Source organism: Scomber japonicus, chromosome 8, assembly GCF_027409825.1.
Source record: "Scomber japonicus isolate fScoJap1 chromosome 8, fScoJap1.pri, whole genome shotgun sequence".
NCBI classification, from domain to species: domain Eukaryota; kingdom Metazoa; phylum Chordata; class Actinopteri; order Scombriformes; family Scombridae; genus Scomber; species Scomber japonicus.
Window position 1 is genome coordinate 11,122,509 of NC_070585.1, and position 16,405 is coordinate 11,138,913.

The 16,405-nt window shown below is 40.8% G+C and overlaps 1 protein-coding gene across 1 annotated transcript; it reads left to right on the plus strand.

Moving 5' to 3' along the window:
* The first annotated feature begins 573 nt into the window (after positions 1 to 573).
* lonrf1 (LON peptidase N-terminal domain and ring finger 1) lies at positions 574 to 11,388 on the plus strand. The gene is made up of 12 exons (XM_053323484.1): positions 574 to 1,359; positions 2,997 to 3,115; positions 3,587 to 3,709; positions 4,684 to 4,861; positions 4,957 to 5,094; positions 5,330 to 5,405; positions 5,643 to 5,757; positions 6,075 to 6,196; positions 6,350 to 6,508; positions 7,657 to 7,819; positions 7,943 to 8,092; positions 8,530 to 11,388. Exons 1-12 carry the CDS (start codon positions 1,062 to 1,064, stop codon positions 8,677 to 8,679), a joined length of 1,791 nt encoding a protein of 596 aa, XP_053179459.1. The 5' UTR covers positions 574 to 1,061; the 3' UTR covers positions 8,680 to 11,388.
* The last annotated feature ends 5,017 nt before the right edge of the window (positions 11,389 to 16,405 follow it).

The window sequence follows — 16,405 nt, forward strand, 5'->3', positions numbered from 1 at the left end:
CTTACATTTTCTTACCTTGCATCACACGTGCAGAGGCTTAGTTACAACACTGATCTGCCCTGCAGCATTACCCTGCGATGCTTTAAAACTGCAGAAAACAGCCTGAAATGTGTCCCCTTTTTTCATAAACATGCACTACTAACAGTCATTAACCCTTGTCTGACATTTGAAGATAAGAATTTACACCTGGCTCAGATGTTAGGGTATATAAGAACAACTGAGGATGAACGTTATGTCATGTTACCCCGCCCCCTGGCTGCTGTTATTATCCTGTGCTGGGATTCCCTACACTGTATGGAGGAGTCATTTCAGTCCTTATGCGCCATTTAATTATTTTTTTAATCAATAAGCTGACTAAACGCACACCACAATCAATTCATTCATCCCTATGTGTTTTAATGTAGTCGCATTCAAAACGTAACAACTTTGTAGCAGAATGTATGTTATGAAACTCCACATCTTTGGGTTTCACAACAGGGCGGAAAGCTAACCTTTTAGCCAATCGGCTTGCCCGCTGCCGTGTCACGTGGTCTTTATTTATGTAATGTAATGGTGTTACACAGTAACCTAGCTTCGAGGCTGTGGATACGTCGTTACAAGGGGTTAAAAGCGGAGACACGGATAACTAAAAAGAAGGTAAATTAATGTACACATATTCTGGTCCGTTTCGCGGGGCGTGTATGGAGTTTGGAGCACCGGAGGAAGCGGCGTGTTGGACGAAGCTGAGTTTCTATTTAACCTGGATGAAAAGGGAAAGACATTCAGCTACAGTATGTGTCCCAAACCAAAGACAAAGTTAGGACTGACAATTTATACATTTGCTACGAAAAGGAAATGTGTGAGGCGAACATACGAGAGCTTAAATTAGCTGTACCTAATAGCTGGACAAAAAAAAAAAAACAAAAAAAGACGGTGCAGTGAATTTATTGTGTATCTACCTAGCTGTCAGTGTGTTATTTAAATGGTCCGTGCAATACAACCACACAGGAAAACCTCTACGTGTGCATTGATCTAAAAAGAAAGCAGCACTCGTTTTCCCCCGGTGACATAACCCATCCACCATGGATCTGTTGGAGTGTCCGCTTTGTCTCTTCCTGATGTGTGAGCCAGTGACCATGTCGTGTGGTCACACATTTTGCCGGAGGTGCGTGGGGATCTGCCTGCCGTCCAAATGCCCGACGTGCAAAGAAAGGTTAAAGCAAAGAGAAGTGAAAAGCATGAAGAACAACGTTTTGCTCATTAGTGTGACTGAAAAGTGCTGCCCCGACGAGACAAAGATGAAGTGCCATATACAGGAGAAGCTCAAAGCCAACGAGTTCCTGGAAGCTTTACGCGTCGCAGACGAGGGGATAAACATAGGTAAGGCACACAGCTGGCGGACAACTCACAAAAGTTTACCTGATGCTAATAATGATGCCCTCATGTCTGCATCTATGCAAGGAGTCACATGATCACACCGCAGTCAAACAAGAAGTCAGGGGAGATGGGAGCCCTAGTTTTTACGCACTGTTCCCATCCCTGGCAGGTACCCAATGATGGCGCAGCCTGGCCACTGACAGCAGTGAGATATAGGAGGTGCACTGACAGAAAAAGACAGGAAACTTGTGCGGATCTTGATGCCATAGGACTTATTCTATCTTTATTGTATAAGGTTATTGATTATTGAGGTGACCTGAATGTGTAACTGGGTCAGTAAATAGTCACCAACTGCTTCTTCTTCATTGTTTTGATCATGGCAAGGATTTTTTTCTCCCCTCTATGTCCATATTGAACCATCTTGACACTTAAAATAATGTAAAGATGAAAGTTAACATGTATCAGTCTGATTTAGCATTTTCCCTCTGTCTATCAATCACAAACAGTAGGCTAAAGAAACTAGAAACTCTTGAGAAACAGTAATTGTAGCTTTAGTATCTATTGGACACAGGCTGATTGTTGATTTTACAGAAAGTGTTCTATATATTTCTTCTTTTACTTCTGACACAGAAATGTTGCTTTAAAAACACAGTTGAATCTTTTTCTATCTTTTTTTTTTTATCTTCCACATCTGTATAATTATTATGCTCTGCACCTGTTAGTGCAGTTGTCCTTGTTTTCTTCTTGCAGCAGGGAGGAAGTAAAAGGGACAACTTCTGCCCTAGATGAGATTGTCTAGTTAGTAGGCGTCCTGGGGATTGCAGGAGTGTTTGTGCTACAGTGGATCAGGGTACTGTTGAATTACCTACATGCTCCTATCTCTGCCAATCCAATTAAATACTGCTGCTTCCCTCATTCCAGCGCTATAGGTTTTTGTGTAATGATCTCCTGGCAGATTTAAGTATGAGAGTTTTTTCTTTGTTGACAGTGTCTGTAATTAAAGCTTATGTAATGTAAATAAAGCCGGTAAGAAATAGAGCAGCAGTTTTAAGTTATAATGAGGCTTTGAAACTTAAGGGCATCAATGTTTTGGTGTAGCAGGTATACTGAGTGCTGGTATAGTAAGGCCAGTCTAATTCCAACAGAAACATCATTTGTGTATAGTTTTGTGTGATTTTTCTTTATTATAAATTATTGGGTTGAAACATACCAATATGGCTATATCTGTGATAGGCAAATATTGGCAGACCAATATATAAGTCGGGCCAACAGTGTTAACAGTGTGCAAATGTTCCTATTATCAAATCTAGCTTGAAGAAAAAATATATACAGCTGCTGTTTTTATGTGAGTTTGCAGCACCAATCAAACTTTTACTTCCCAATACAGATTGTGTTACCTAAACTGAAAGTGTTGGCTGATATCAAGCACAGATCTAACTCTCATTGTTCTTCTTAGTAGAACTTATTGAGGTGATGTAACATAACAGGTGGAACCACTTGTTATACGGGCTGTTTGGTGCCTGTCACTGTTTGTTATTACTTCAAAGAGTGTGTAAAAGTCTAAAAGGAAAAAAAATCATATCTCTTGTTTTTCTCCTTGTCTTGCCTTTCTCTTCTGTTTTTTTTTTTGCCATCTTTAGTCCCAGATGACCAGAGTTTGAGGATGTACAGAGCCGAAGCTAACTGTGGCCTGATGCGTTTCTCTGATGCTCTGACAGACCTTGACTACCTCTGCTGCCTTCATCCCAACTGGACCGGGGTAAGAGATGGGACAGTGTTGGACACACTTTTTTTTATGCTGAATATAACCTCACATTGGTTGGTTTTATAACATGTATTAACTGATACGTAACCACTGGATGTGTGCTGCCTACCTTGTTTATTTATCTTTTTAGAGTCCGCCTTGGTGTGCAGAGCTTGACCCCTTTTCGAGCGATTTCCTTTAGCTTTTATTGGTGTTATGTCATTCAGAAAGTTATGCAAACGGCTACTCATGTCATAAAGTCATTTATCACTTTGTGCCAGTGGGTGGCTCACTGCTAATGCAGGAATGCCTACTGCATGTAACTGGTTATCTTGTTTAATGCCATTTCTACTACTGGCTATTTCTATTACAAAAAACAACAGTATAAAATCATATCATAGAATAAACCACTTGTAATACAATTCAGATGCTTTTTAATAAAGGGGTGCAGATTTTTTATGTTATCTAACGGTTGTGTTTGTGCAGGGCTTCTTTCGTAAAGGGAATGTACTGCTGGAAATGGGTCAGCAGACAGAAGCCCTCATCCAGTTCCACCATTGCCTAAAACTTCAGTCTGACTTTGTTCCTGCAAAGAGCCAGATCAAGAAGGTTTGTTTACCTGACTAACCATGTGTGATTTAATATTTAGAACAGAGGGTGTATCATTTGTGTAATTGTATGTTGTTTCTTTAAGTGGCTGTTTAAAACATAAAGGATGAGCAGCAGAGAAATGCTGACTGACATGTAACACGTTTGCTACATGAGAGACTTGTAGAGTAGAGTTAATGCAGCAGAACAGATTACTGCACATAAATATAAAGAGCTGCACATATCACTAAGGTGATTTTATGGGATGGAATCTTGAACTACGATGGGTCATATCATGGTTCAAGTTCAACTTGATTTATTTGTCATATGAACCATATCTATGTAATAAATACAGTGGAGCGAATTGCATTTTTAGCACCAGAGAGCAAAATGAATAGAATAAATAACTAAACATAGCCAAGAAACAGTTAAAAATATGATAAAGTAGCAGCAGTTAAAAGGCCAGTGGTATTCTAAAATAAAGTGCAATCAAGTGTTTTAAAATCACAATAAATAACAATAGAAATCATTTAAAAGGTAGCTGTTGTGTAGATGTGCAAAAGTGCAGTATTACGCATTAATGAGACTCATGGCTTGTGGGAAAAAGCTTTGCTTTGCATGAGCGTCTGCTCTCATTAAAGACTTGTTTCCAGTATGTGTGGGTGCAGAGGATGGTTATTACAGTTTGAGGTTTTAGTTTTGGTCCTAATTAAAAATGAATTTTCATTTTTGTTTCGTTTTTAGTTTTTGAGGATTTTTGATAGTTTGAATTTTCCTATATTTATTATTATGTCTAGTCATTGCAGAAGTAGTGATGATAGAGCTAAAAATAGTGAGATAGTTTTCAGTGAGAGAATAAATCAGTATATTGACTTACATACATTTTCTGTGCAAATTGAATCCAACATTTGCGCTTTACATCTAATCTACAGTTAAATGTCCTTTTTTGAGTTTTAGTATATTTATTTGTGACATAACATGGGTTCAAATGTCAGATCCTGGAGGCAGAGGGCAAGGCGGTGCCGGAGGACGTGTCGTGCATCTTGCAGATGTTATCTGATTACCTAAAGGAGCCCTGCCCCATTACCAGCCTCAGTGGCTCCCAGGGGCCAACGCACCCTGAGGCCCTCAAACATCCACATGGGGAAGAGGGAGAGGCCAAAGGGAGGAGAGAGGCCTACCAGGTAAGCTGTGCCGATCATGTACACTTCAATGCTTGGCTGTGAGGTGTTTTAATTCGAAAAATATACATTAATGGATAAAACTGTATGTCTTTATGGGCTCCAAGGTGAAGCATGACACAGGTACTGAGTGCTGCCTCAGCCTCTGCCAAGCTGTTTCCTTCCTCCCCGCTGCTGAAGAGGATGAGGAGATGATGATGAGGAAAGAAGATGGGCATGGCAGGGGTACGCTGACACACACACACACACACACACACACACATGCACACACACATTTGTAATGAATTGACTGTCATTTTACAAACAGATTTATCATAACAGCCACCAGATGGTTTGAAAATTGCAGAATAATTGCAACTTCTCCTTCATTGGGGCAAAGTCATTTTAGTTTTTTTTCTTCTTTGTGCCCCCCACACCCACCCTCTTTCCCTGTCTCTCTCTCTTCCACTCTCTCTCTCAGGTGAAAGTAGTCGCAGCAGAGAGAAGACTCTGGGTGTCCTCACTGTGTCAGACTTTGAGTGCCCTCTCTGCATTAGGTCAGTGTCCTGAAGTACTCTCTCGAATCAATAATGCATCACTGTCTGTACTTTGTCTGCTATAGAGTCATATTTCAGGCTGAATCCCAAGCTCTGGTTCATGTTCAGCATACATGCAGTGCTATATGTACACAAATACAAAGATTACATACAGCTGCTGTACAAATAAATGCATGACTGACTTTTCTCAGCTAGGCTGGTTTAATCAAGGCTCATGTCTTTCTCTGTCCTCTCAAGGTTGTTTTATGAGCCAGTCACTACTCCCTGTGGTCACACCTTCTGTAAAAACTGCATAGAGAGGAGTCTGGACCACAATCTACGCTGTCCACTCTGCAAACAGCCACTACAAGAGGTGACCACCGACAGACATTTGCCCTTTTTAAACGTTAAAATGTTTTTAGCACATAAACATTTCAGATATATATTTTTTTGTCATTGCAAAGGCTTTACAGTCTTAAAATACCAAATGTAGCTCAGCCAGGGTGAGCTTCATCACTCTTCTGTTTTAACTTTGTGACAGTGTGGTAAAAATGAGTTTATACTAATCATACCTGATTTCTGATGAATTCACATGAAGTTTCCTTATTTTGGTTTATTGTAATATGTTTTGATTATTAACATTATTATTATTATGTGTCATTGCTGATAAGATAACTTTTCTCTTCCCAGTACTTTAAAAATAGAAAGTACAACCCCACAGTTGTGCTTCAGGACATCATGAACCGGCTTTTTCCCTCACAGTTGGCTGAGAGGAAACAGGTCCACGAGACTGAGATGGCAGAACTGTCCAAGTAGGCACCCCTAAACAAAACATCACCCAATCTGCACTTTTGATTGATTCTTACTATTCCAGTTCTCTCTAATTCTAACGCTTTTGTTTTTTTTCCCCTCTATCTTTTATCATATCATCTATGCCTGCCCCACATCTGTCTCTTCCTTTGTAGTCTTACTAAAGACATCCCCATATTTGTTTGCACGGTGGCCTACCCTGGAGTGCCCTGCCCCCTGCACATTTTTGAGCCTCGTTATCGTCTGATGATGCGTCGCTGTATGGAGACTGGCACCAAGAAGTTTGGCATGTGCAGCTACGAGCATGGCAAAGGGTACGGAAAGCAAAGAAACACACCCTGCATTGTTGTATATCTTTTAAATCCAGTTTTAAACCAATGTGAAAGCCCTTAGTATTTTACTGTCTGAGCATGGGTTTGAGGGAAGTAACAAGATAATCAATATAATAAGGTCACTTTTCACAAGAACCTCTGTTGACACTTAAAGAAAACAAACTTCTTTAAAAGGAAGAGGCCAGTCTTGAGGTTGACTTTAGGTGTGATGTTTAACTATCACACAGTACCACTGCTGCCAACTGGTCCACTGGCCCCATCTGCAGCTCTCCTGAAGCTTTTAAACACCAGGCCTTGATATTTTAAATGATCACCAGCATGACACACCCCCTATTGCAGGAGTAGCGAGAGGGAGGGTGAAAACACAGAAGAGAAAAACACACCCACAGACACACACACACGACATTATGGCTGTAACACCATGTTTGACATTTCCCTACCTGTCAAACACACAGCAGTCCTGTTGGAGCCTGATGAGATTGTTGGCGGGGCAGCACAAGCAGACAGCCAGCGCAGTGGGCAAAGTTTAAATCAGTCATATGTGACCCCGAGGGGGTGGAAAATAGCAGCTTGGTGACCAATCTGCTGTGAGATCTGTTGTACATTTTCATTCCCCACCTAATGTTTCCTCCCTAGTTCCACTGTATGTTGTCATGGTATTCAATTATCCCACATGATATACATTCTAAATCATAATCTATTCTAATTATTATTTCAGTTATGCAATTCATGATGTTGGTTGTGTAAGTGTACAAATCTTTTGTCTAAGTCTGCCTCATTTAGTAGTATTGCAGTATTGCAGTGAATCCCCTTTTAGAAAGATGTCCATATAAAACTCATTAGCTCTCATACTGTAACATATGAACATGAATGATAATAAGAAGACACATTCCTGAGCTCATATCAATTAAAGCATTTTATGTGAAAAGTGTAGATAAAAATCCAATTAAAAAAGTTTGATAGGAAAGGTATTAACCCTGACTTTTCACAGCATTTGGCAGAGCTACAGTTGTTGTGAAGGTTAACCTCAATGATTTTGCAGCAGAGCTCTCACCAGTTTTCATTTTGGCTACTATAGCAGATACAACATTAAAAGCTATATTGAAATGGTCTTGTCTCATGTGCCCTAGGTTTGCTGATTATGGCTGCATGCTGGAGATCCATAGTCTGGAGCTGCTGCCTGATGGACGATCTTATGTGGACACTGTGGGTGGCAGCAGATTCAGGGTGCTAAAGAGAGGCCAAAGAGATGGCTACCATACCGCTGACATAGAGTACCTGGAGGACCTCAAGGTCAGAGTCTCTGAGGTCACAAACAGCACCAACATTTGTGGAGTTTACATGTTAAAATATTGCTACAGTACTGGACAACTGATGTACAGAACTTCCTCTTTCTTTGTGTTTTCTCTCTCGCAGGTCGATGGTAGTGAGATGGAGGAGTTGCAGGGTCTTCACGACAGCGTATACCAGCAGGCTCAAGATTGGTACCAGCGCCTTGGAAGCCGCATTCGCGAACAGATTGACAGACAGTATGGCACCATGCCTGATATGGAGGGAAACATCCAGGTACGGGCCTTAATATCTCAAGCTTTGTTTAAAATATTGAAATCGTTTTACGCTCTTGGTTTCCACTGTTGGATTCATCACAGTATGGAATGAAAATGAACTTGCAGAGGTAGCGATAGGTCATACTTAACACAATCTGTTTTTGCCAAAGTTCACTTGTTGCTTTATGGTAATGCAGTGGAGACAAATCAATCTGCACTCAGAGCTCCATTAGTGCTCAGAGACAACATTAACTCCGGCAACAATAAAAACAGGCATTGTGCTCATCTCTGTAAGCTGAGATTCAGTGTAATGAATGGAAATCATTAGCTAGCTGGGAGAAAATCACAATTTTATTTATCTAAAGCATACAAAAAAACTTGTGCGGCTCTACATACTGTATGTTAAATGCACTTTGCATGCATGCATTCTCATCATAATTTTGATCTGCCCCTCAGGCCTCGTCCAATGGTCCAGCTTGGTGCTGGTGGCTGCTGTCTGTCCTGCAGATGGACCCTGCCTATCAAACCACTGTCCTGTCCCTGACCTCACTCAAAGACCGCCTGGGACACCTACGCCTTGTCCTTGAGTATTTCTCTCAGAGCTAGACCCTGCAGCACAGTGATATTGTGGCCACGACTAGCCGAGTCAAAAATTGCGCACACAGAAAAATGGAGCGAAACCAATGAATGCACTCATACCACAAAGTTTGGGTTGGTGTTAGGTCTACTCTCATGTATCATGGAGAACCTTTCTAAATGTCTTAGCTCAAGGCCAAATCATAAGGTCAATAGTAGAAAAACAGTGATTCTATTACAAAACCCAGTGTAGTTGTACAGACTTGGGTTTTTGCTGTTTGAGTGTGTTATCTTTCTAACCCAGTTTTCTTCCCCCAGAACGAGAGGTTTCAGAATATACTTGGCACTTACTATAACACAATACCAACAGGGCTGACCAAAGATGCTTCAACTTTAGGTCCATTATAATCGAAAATAGACACTAGGTGTCACTGTTTTTTCTCCTGTTTTCACAAACATGAAGAGCACACATAACAGCATTACCCAAGCTAGTACAGTACACTGTATTGCCTCTTCAAATCAAACTTGATCTGACCATTAACATAGCTACATTTGGAATGAGAACAAAACTGAACAGCATACACAGTTTGTGGTGAATTTTAAGCACAATGCACAAGTTCACGTGTTGCATGTTATCATTTTGGATACTCTGAGTCATTGCCCTTTGCTGAAGGGCATTGCATATGATGCTTGCTTTTTATTTGCATCTATTTTCTTAAAAGCCATTGATTATGGCTCATTTTATACTATTGAAAAATCTGAAAAGATCCCTATTCACTATTAGTGAATATTGCAATAATAATTTAAAGTATCATGTGATGGTGCCCAAAGGAGGGTCCTCTTTTATGAATGAAAGCTGCTGACCTGGCTGTGGTGGAAAATGTTTTCAGTGAGATTATGAGGAGGAGGTGTGGTCTCTGAAAGAAAGACAGAGGCATATGAGCCCAGTTTTACAGTGTGAACCTGTGTGATTCTGTATGTTATATCTGTGGATGTTCAAGTGTGGATGCGGAGCTATATGTATGCGTGTCAGCTCTAAATAAGGAGTTCTTTTCGTCTGTCACCATTTTTGTTTCTTTTTTTCATTAGATGTGGCATGGTGTCAGCACTGAAGCTAGGTCCACTCCCTTTAGGTGCAGAGCTTATAAATGATGCATCAAGACACAGTGATTACCATCTTTTGATGAGGGACGACTGTAAAATAATTTTGCAAGGGTTTGACTAGGCCCTAGTGTAGGCCTCAACACCTACCTCTGCCCCCTACTGTGTCTCTCAGTCTGGCCCCTCTACCACCAGTCATGGTGCCTTTGAGTGCCTGGGCCGATTCATCAGGAGACCTGCAAGTCGTAGAGATTCTACATTACATAGAGGATGGACTTTTTTTTTTACCATGGATTTTTATTGATTGATTGCTACATTCCATGGAATGTCAAAGCTGCAATATTGTGTAGTTGCTTTGCTAACAAGAAAACGGGCTTTACTGGGTGAAACAAAAGAGCTTGTGTTGATTTTCTTTTTTTGTTGACAATGTGCCATAAATATTTCCATGTTATGTGTTTTATTGTAGTTCGCTGAATAGTCTATCTGTGTTTCTGTTTGTCTACATTACGGACTCTGACGTTAGGCTTCAACCTCATGCCTTTTGTAGTATCAGTTAACGTCAATCTTTTCATGGCCAACATATCACTTCAAGCAGTGAGAATTAATGAATCAGCAGTCCCACTTCTAGACAGTACAGTGATACAGTAACCGTGTTATTGTTATAATGTAGATATAGCTTTGACGCACAAAAATGTCCCTATAAAGGATGAACCAATGGCTAGACTGATGGGTTCTGGGAAAGCATGGGTTACCAGACAACCTCGGGACTTTGAGCTTGGGTTAAGAAACACTATTTTTTACCATTTCTTAAGACAGGTTGATCGACCTCAGTTAAGATTTTGATGTGCCAGTTATCATGACATCACTGAAAATTGACATGAATCACATCGTAAAGGTCGGTTTCCTGCTACCGGGAATGATTAAAGCCAAACCAAAAAGGGATTGAGGTTCTTCTACATTTTTTTAATGACCGGCCTCACTAGCCTTTGTAGGAGACACTTGGCAACATACATTAGCCATTGAGATGATTTTCACTTCCCTGTCCCACTTTTTATCATAGAAGACCAATGTTTGCACAGTGTAATTGTTTTGTGTATTTTTTTGCTGATGCGCAGCTCAAGTTTATGACACTTTATCAAATACGTTTTGGTTTGTCATTTTTACTACTTTAAAATGCCTCCTTCTCACTGAGTATGATGTATTTTAATTGGCAACAACCACACACTTACATTAAACAACTCTTAACAGAACCATTGTGTGATTTAGATCATAATAAAATACTATTTACATATTTGAAACACTATTTCACCCCCTGTAATTTGATCCAACTATTTGTCAGCCTAATGTTTATAGGTTAAAACTTTGTGCTGCCAATGCATTACAGAGCAGTCATTTTCCTCTCTTCTCTTTTGGACTGCAGCTTGTACCCCTTTACACCATGGCAGAGCTCCATTAGCCATAGTTGCAATGTAATTGGGCTATCGGGAAAATGTCCTCCAACAGAGTCAAAAGAATTGCACAGAATCCACCATTGTCTCTAAACACTGAACACAGAGCATAATAAGTGACCCGTTCTTGGCAGCAATACCCTGTGAGAACGGGTCTTACACTTGTCTACCCAGGAAAAAGGCTTTGAAAAGCAAGCTTACAGGAAATGTTGGCTGTTGTGGTGTGATGGTCAGTGGTCTGTGGTATGTGCAGACTAGAGACATGCATTTAGTATTTTCTGCAAACTGTGGTCAGTTACCTCCATGTGAGTTAAGTTAAATTTAAACTACACGGCAATATTCTGTCCGATTAATTTGTATTCATTCCTCCACCTCCAAGCCAACAGGAGTAAATTATCTAGATCTGATTACTGTTTATTTGCTTTCCCCCCCGGATGACTTTTTAAATGTTACTATGAATAAAGCTTTTCAAGGCAAATCCTGCATTATCTTCATTTAATGCGCCTGTTTTGTGTCTGAATGATTTGAATGTTACGCAGCCAATTTTTTGGTCATTAAAGTGACATTACAAGCCAAATGGAAGTGGCGGGATCTATTGCGATTCACAGCATGACAGAAATTGGTACAGAAGAAGGATGATGGGAGGGGAACATGCCTCACATACTGAAAGCAAGACAGTTTGGCGTGGAAGCAGTTATAATTACTGAGAGAACTGTGAAGTGCTGCAGCTGCAACAGTGAAAGACGCCTCGGGTTTGTTCTTGTGGTTGGAAATAAAAACTAGAATGGGTATTCCCAGTGAATGTTCAATTTATATTTTTAGATTAGCTGCCTAATCCTTGAATGTATAGTTGCAGATAAATTAAATAGCATGATAGGGAAGTTTATTTTTTATACTTATTTATCTCCTTGCATGAACACACGTCTGAAATAGATTATTATTATTGACTCAGGTGAGATTTAACCAATGTGTTCTCAAATCGAGATCTATTGTGTAATCTGAGAGATAGCTTCAGTCGAATGTGAACTTTACTACATCACTATCAAAAAAGACATGACACACAAACACATGCTATGAACAAACATGCCACCAGGGGGCAGTCTGTAGCTGCGGAAGAATAGTGGAGTGCATCACAGATGGAGTCATTCTTTATAAACAAGGAAGAAATCTTATAAATCTAGCTTTTCCAATTGATACAGTCTCAAAGTGATGGTGTTTATGTCCCAAATAGGGGTCAGAAGTGAGATTTGGGCTGGCAGGAAGCACCGCTCATATGAAACAAGCAGGGAGGAAGTAGTTATTTCCCATGTGGCTAAAAAGAACATAAATTAGCAAAAGTAAAAGAGGATGTGCGAGTGTAGGTGTGCATGAACCACACTCCCTCTGTGTGAAACACGAAGAAAAACGGCAGAGCACAAGTGAGGCACGTTTCCTGCCAACGTCCTCTGCATAGGAAGCAGGCAGATGAAAAGAGGTTTCACTGGCTTCAGCAGGCTTCTGTAATGCAGCTCAGCGTCTACATCAAAGCCCATTACATTTGAAGAATGCCACAGCTTTTCTGTACTAAATTGATCCATCGGCTTGCGCTGACTCCCTGCTTGTATATGACTGAGTAAGGATGACAGGCGTTTTGTAGGAGTTATGGCAAAGGGGGAACCGGCTGTGGCAGTGTGTGTGTGTGTGTGTGTGTTTGGATGTGTGTGCTTTTGTATTTGTGCTGTTAAGTAGACCAAATTTCCTCACAGGGATATGAAGATGAAGAAAAAGCCCTCACAGACAGGATATTTTGGCTATAGGGTTAGAATTTAGGTTTGGCATTATGTAGCCTATGTTAGGTGAGGGTCAAGGTTAGAAATGCAACAGAGAGAATTCAAATTATGATACTTTCTTCAGTGGAAGTCCTGAAAAGCAAATGCATGTGTAAATCTTTAATAATTATCCTCCATAATTATGGAACAACTCACTAGGGTCTCCACCAAAATAGACTAGCCTGCACTCAGTACAATATAGAACAACAGCAACAGAGAGTCGGAGGAGGAATGCTACTCTGTTGTCATAGGAACAAAACCCAGCCTGGCAAAGCTCAATATCAGGAGCAGGATTATCAATTAGGAAATTGAGAAACTTTGTCTTTGAAGTGAAAAGCTTTTTTTTTTGTTTACCTTACACAGCATGAAAGACAACACGCGGGGAGCTAATTTCTACAGATATAAGTGTGGTGAATTGAGGCAGAGTGAAGGGGAGAAAAAGATAGTAGGAAAGAACTCAAGTATCCAAATGTGTGTGTGTGTGTTACAGTGCCCCTCTTCTTTGGAGGATTACAGTTTTTACAGGGTGGTGTGTGTGTGTGTGAGAGAGAGAGAGAGAGAGTTTCAGAATGTGTGTGTTCTGCTTTGGGTCTGATAAACCTTGCTTGTTTCTGTCTTTGTATAATCCCCTTCGAGTGTCAACACATTGATAAACCCATGAGCACGCTCTTGGGTGACAGTGCCTCTTAGAGCCAAAGTAAATATATCGGCCACCTGTCTCTGTTAGCACTGTGGGACACATCATAAACACTCTGATATGAAGAAACACCGGCATCCTGAAAAAAAAGAAGAAGAAGAAAAAAGAGAAAGACACCCGGCCCAGAGAGGAGCATTATATGTCATAGGATTAGACACCAAAAAGTCTTTCCTTTCTTTTTCGAAATGACCAAAGACACTTGATGAGTCAAGCCTTAAACTTATGATTTATGAGGTGCATGAAGGAATGTGATCTTCTATGTCACATGATTGACAGTTTAACATATCAAAAAATCATCCATCTCAAAAAAGATGGATGAGATATCCCTTTGCCCCCCAAAAAATACATCTCTGAGGCAACACTGGCACACTGGCACAGATCAAGCAGGTTAGATTAAGAAGAAAAAAAAAACATGGGTGACCTTTTATATTCTGATGATCCATTGTAGGAAAAGAAAAATACGGATAACAAATGAAGCATATCGGGATTCCCTGCTGGGAGATGGAGGACAGAAGAAACAGGAAGCAGAGGGGCGCTGCGGGAGACTTTATGTTATGCAACTGGCTCACTGATTCTAAGAGTTACCGCCTACAGAGACACACACCTGGCTGTGGGGCTGCTTATGGTCCTCACAGTTGTATAAAGTGGCGTGTGCATGCTTGTGTGTTTTAACATTTGTGTATCTGAAGGTCAGAGAGATGGCTCATGTAGTAATGGTAATTCCGAGTGAGATTAATGTAAATGTTTGTCTCTGAGAGCTTGATTTTCACTTCTGTCCCCACCAGAAACAAACCACAGTGTAAAGGAATAATCCCACCCTTCACTCACTCACACCTGAATCCTGTAGAAATAGCCTACATCCCATCACCTCCACCAGACAACCCAACAAGCTGATGATACAGATAGACATAATAGACACAGAATATATAGGAATTTTATTCATATAACCCATAATCACAAATTTGTCTCAAAGCATTTTACAATCTGTACAGTGAGTTATTCTCTCACTCTGCATCTAGCTGGTGAAACAAAGCCATCTGAGTGACAGTCTGTCTGCCAGTTTCTGCCTGCTTGTTTGTCTGTGTCTGTATGTTTCGTGTTACCTGCCCCCATCCTCTGCCCTCTGTCAGCTCAGCCAGCTCTGCATGCCTGCCAGTATCCACACCTGTTCAGCCTCAGTAATCAAGCTCACCTGGTCATCATCTCTGCATCACCCAGTCAGCATATATACCCTGCCCTGATTTCCAGTCTCAGCCGGATCATCTCCTGTGTTTGTTGTGTCAGCGACTCTGGCCGAGCCTTTTTGACTTTAAGTCATTCTTCCTCTCTCTGTGACCAGTTTTTGCTTATCTGAGTGTCGTCTCCCTCAGTACAGTTTGCCGGCTACGTCAAACCACTAGCTCGCCAGCAGCTCTCCAACCCTGGACTGCTACGTCAGATCTCCCATCCACTCAGACCCCATCTGACATTCAACATTACTTCATCTTCCAAACTCAATAAACTATTCTCTACCTTGCAACCTGTTGTCTGCATTCTGGATTCTTTCTGCATAACTGTGACAGCTAGGGCATTTTAGCACCTCATTGTTGTGGTATTACAGCCCACAACTTTACCATACTGGTTCAGTCTCACTGAAAGAACATCAACTGTTTCCTCTTAGTAGCAGGCAGCTGACTTTAGCCACAAACGCTCTAAAAACCTACCCACTATTGTATGCTATTGTCCAGCACCCAAATAGCAGACAGACAGAATAACTTTCTTGTGAACACTGTGGATAATTTAACAGCCAAATGACTAGTTATTTCCCACAGGAGTTGAAGATTAACACAAAGCCAAAAACAGAGTGAATTTCGCTAAGTTGACAGACATGACATTGCACCGAATGGATGGTGATGTCTGCTAGAAGTGTTTGCTAGCATATTAGCCAAATTAACTTCATATGGTTGTAATATACCAATGTTGCGTTTGATCTGCTTCCCCCAAGTCTGCAGTTTCCAGCCGTGTTGTATTTGAAAGGAGCTCGAATTTCCTCACAAGCCTTTTTTTTGTGCCAGAAAAAAAACAGACACAGATAGATTTCTGCTTAGAGAAAATGATGACAGGAAGGTAGCTGACACATGGGAGAGATAACTTCTGAATAACGGCTATCTGAATGATGGAAAACAGTGTGAAAGGTCATACAACATGGTCCCAGACAATAAAGAGGATAATGATGAAAGAGGGAAATAAGTAGCTGAAGAAAAGTGAGGTGATGCAGAAGAAGTGGGTTGAAGGGAGTCCTGGAGGAAAACGAGATAAAGGGACAGAGTGATTCACAGGCCAGTTCCATTTGAGTAATATGCACATTTCAGTAAATACAGTCATATCAGTCTATTTAATCTCATCACCTAGTGGTCATAATTTTCCCAGCGGCAAGTCATCTTGGCATTCTCATAGAAGAGCGTGTCTCACCCCAGGTGAGTTTGGGATTTAAGTTTGTTGCAAAGCAAAGGTGTGCCTGGAAGATAAGGCGACGTCTGAATAGAAACTGCAGAAGCCAGAGCTGTGGACCAGATCACATTTACTGTTGAGCCTTTGGCTCTTATCATCACAGTAAGTCCTGTAACAAAGGAGGAACATACAGCAACAGGGAGAAGTGAAAAGTCAGATGGGATGTGGATGAAAGAAAAAGAAAGAAAGAAAGAAAGAAAGAAAGAAAGAAA

Coding starts and splice junctions, on each gene's coding strand:
- lonrf1 (XM_053323484.1), top strand. CDS start 1,062: ATGGATCTGTTGGAGTGTCCGCTTTGTCTCTTCCTGATGTGTGAGCCA. Junction 3,710..4,683: donor CAAAGAGCCAGATCAAGAAG/GTTTGTTTACCT, acceptor TTCAAATGTCAG/ATCCTGGAGGCAGAGGGCAA. Junction 7,820..7,942: donor AGTACCTGGAGGACCTCAAG/GTCAGAGTCTCT, acceptor TCTCTCTCGCAG/GTCGATGGTAGTGAGATGGA.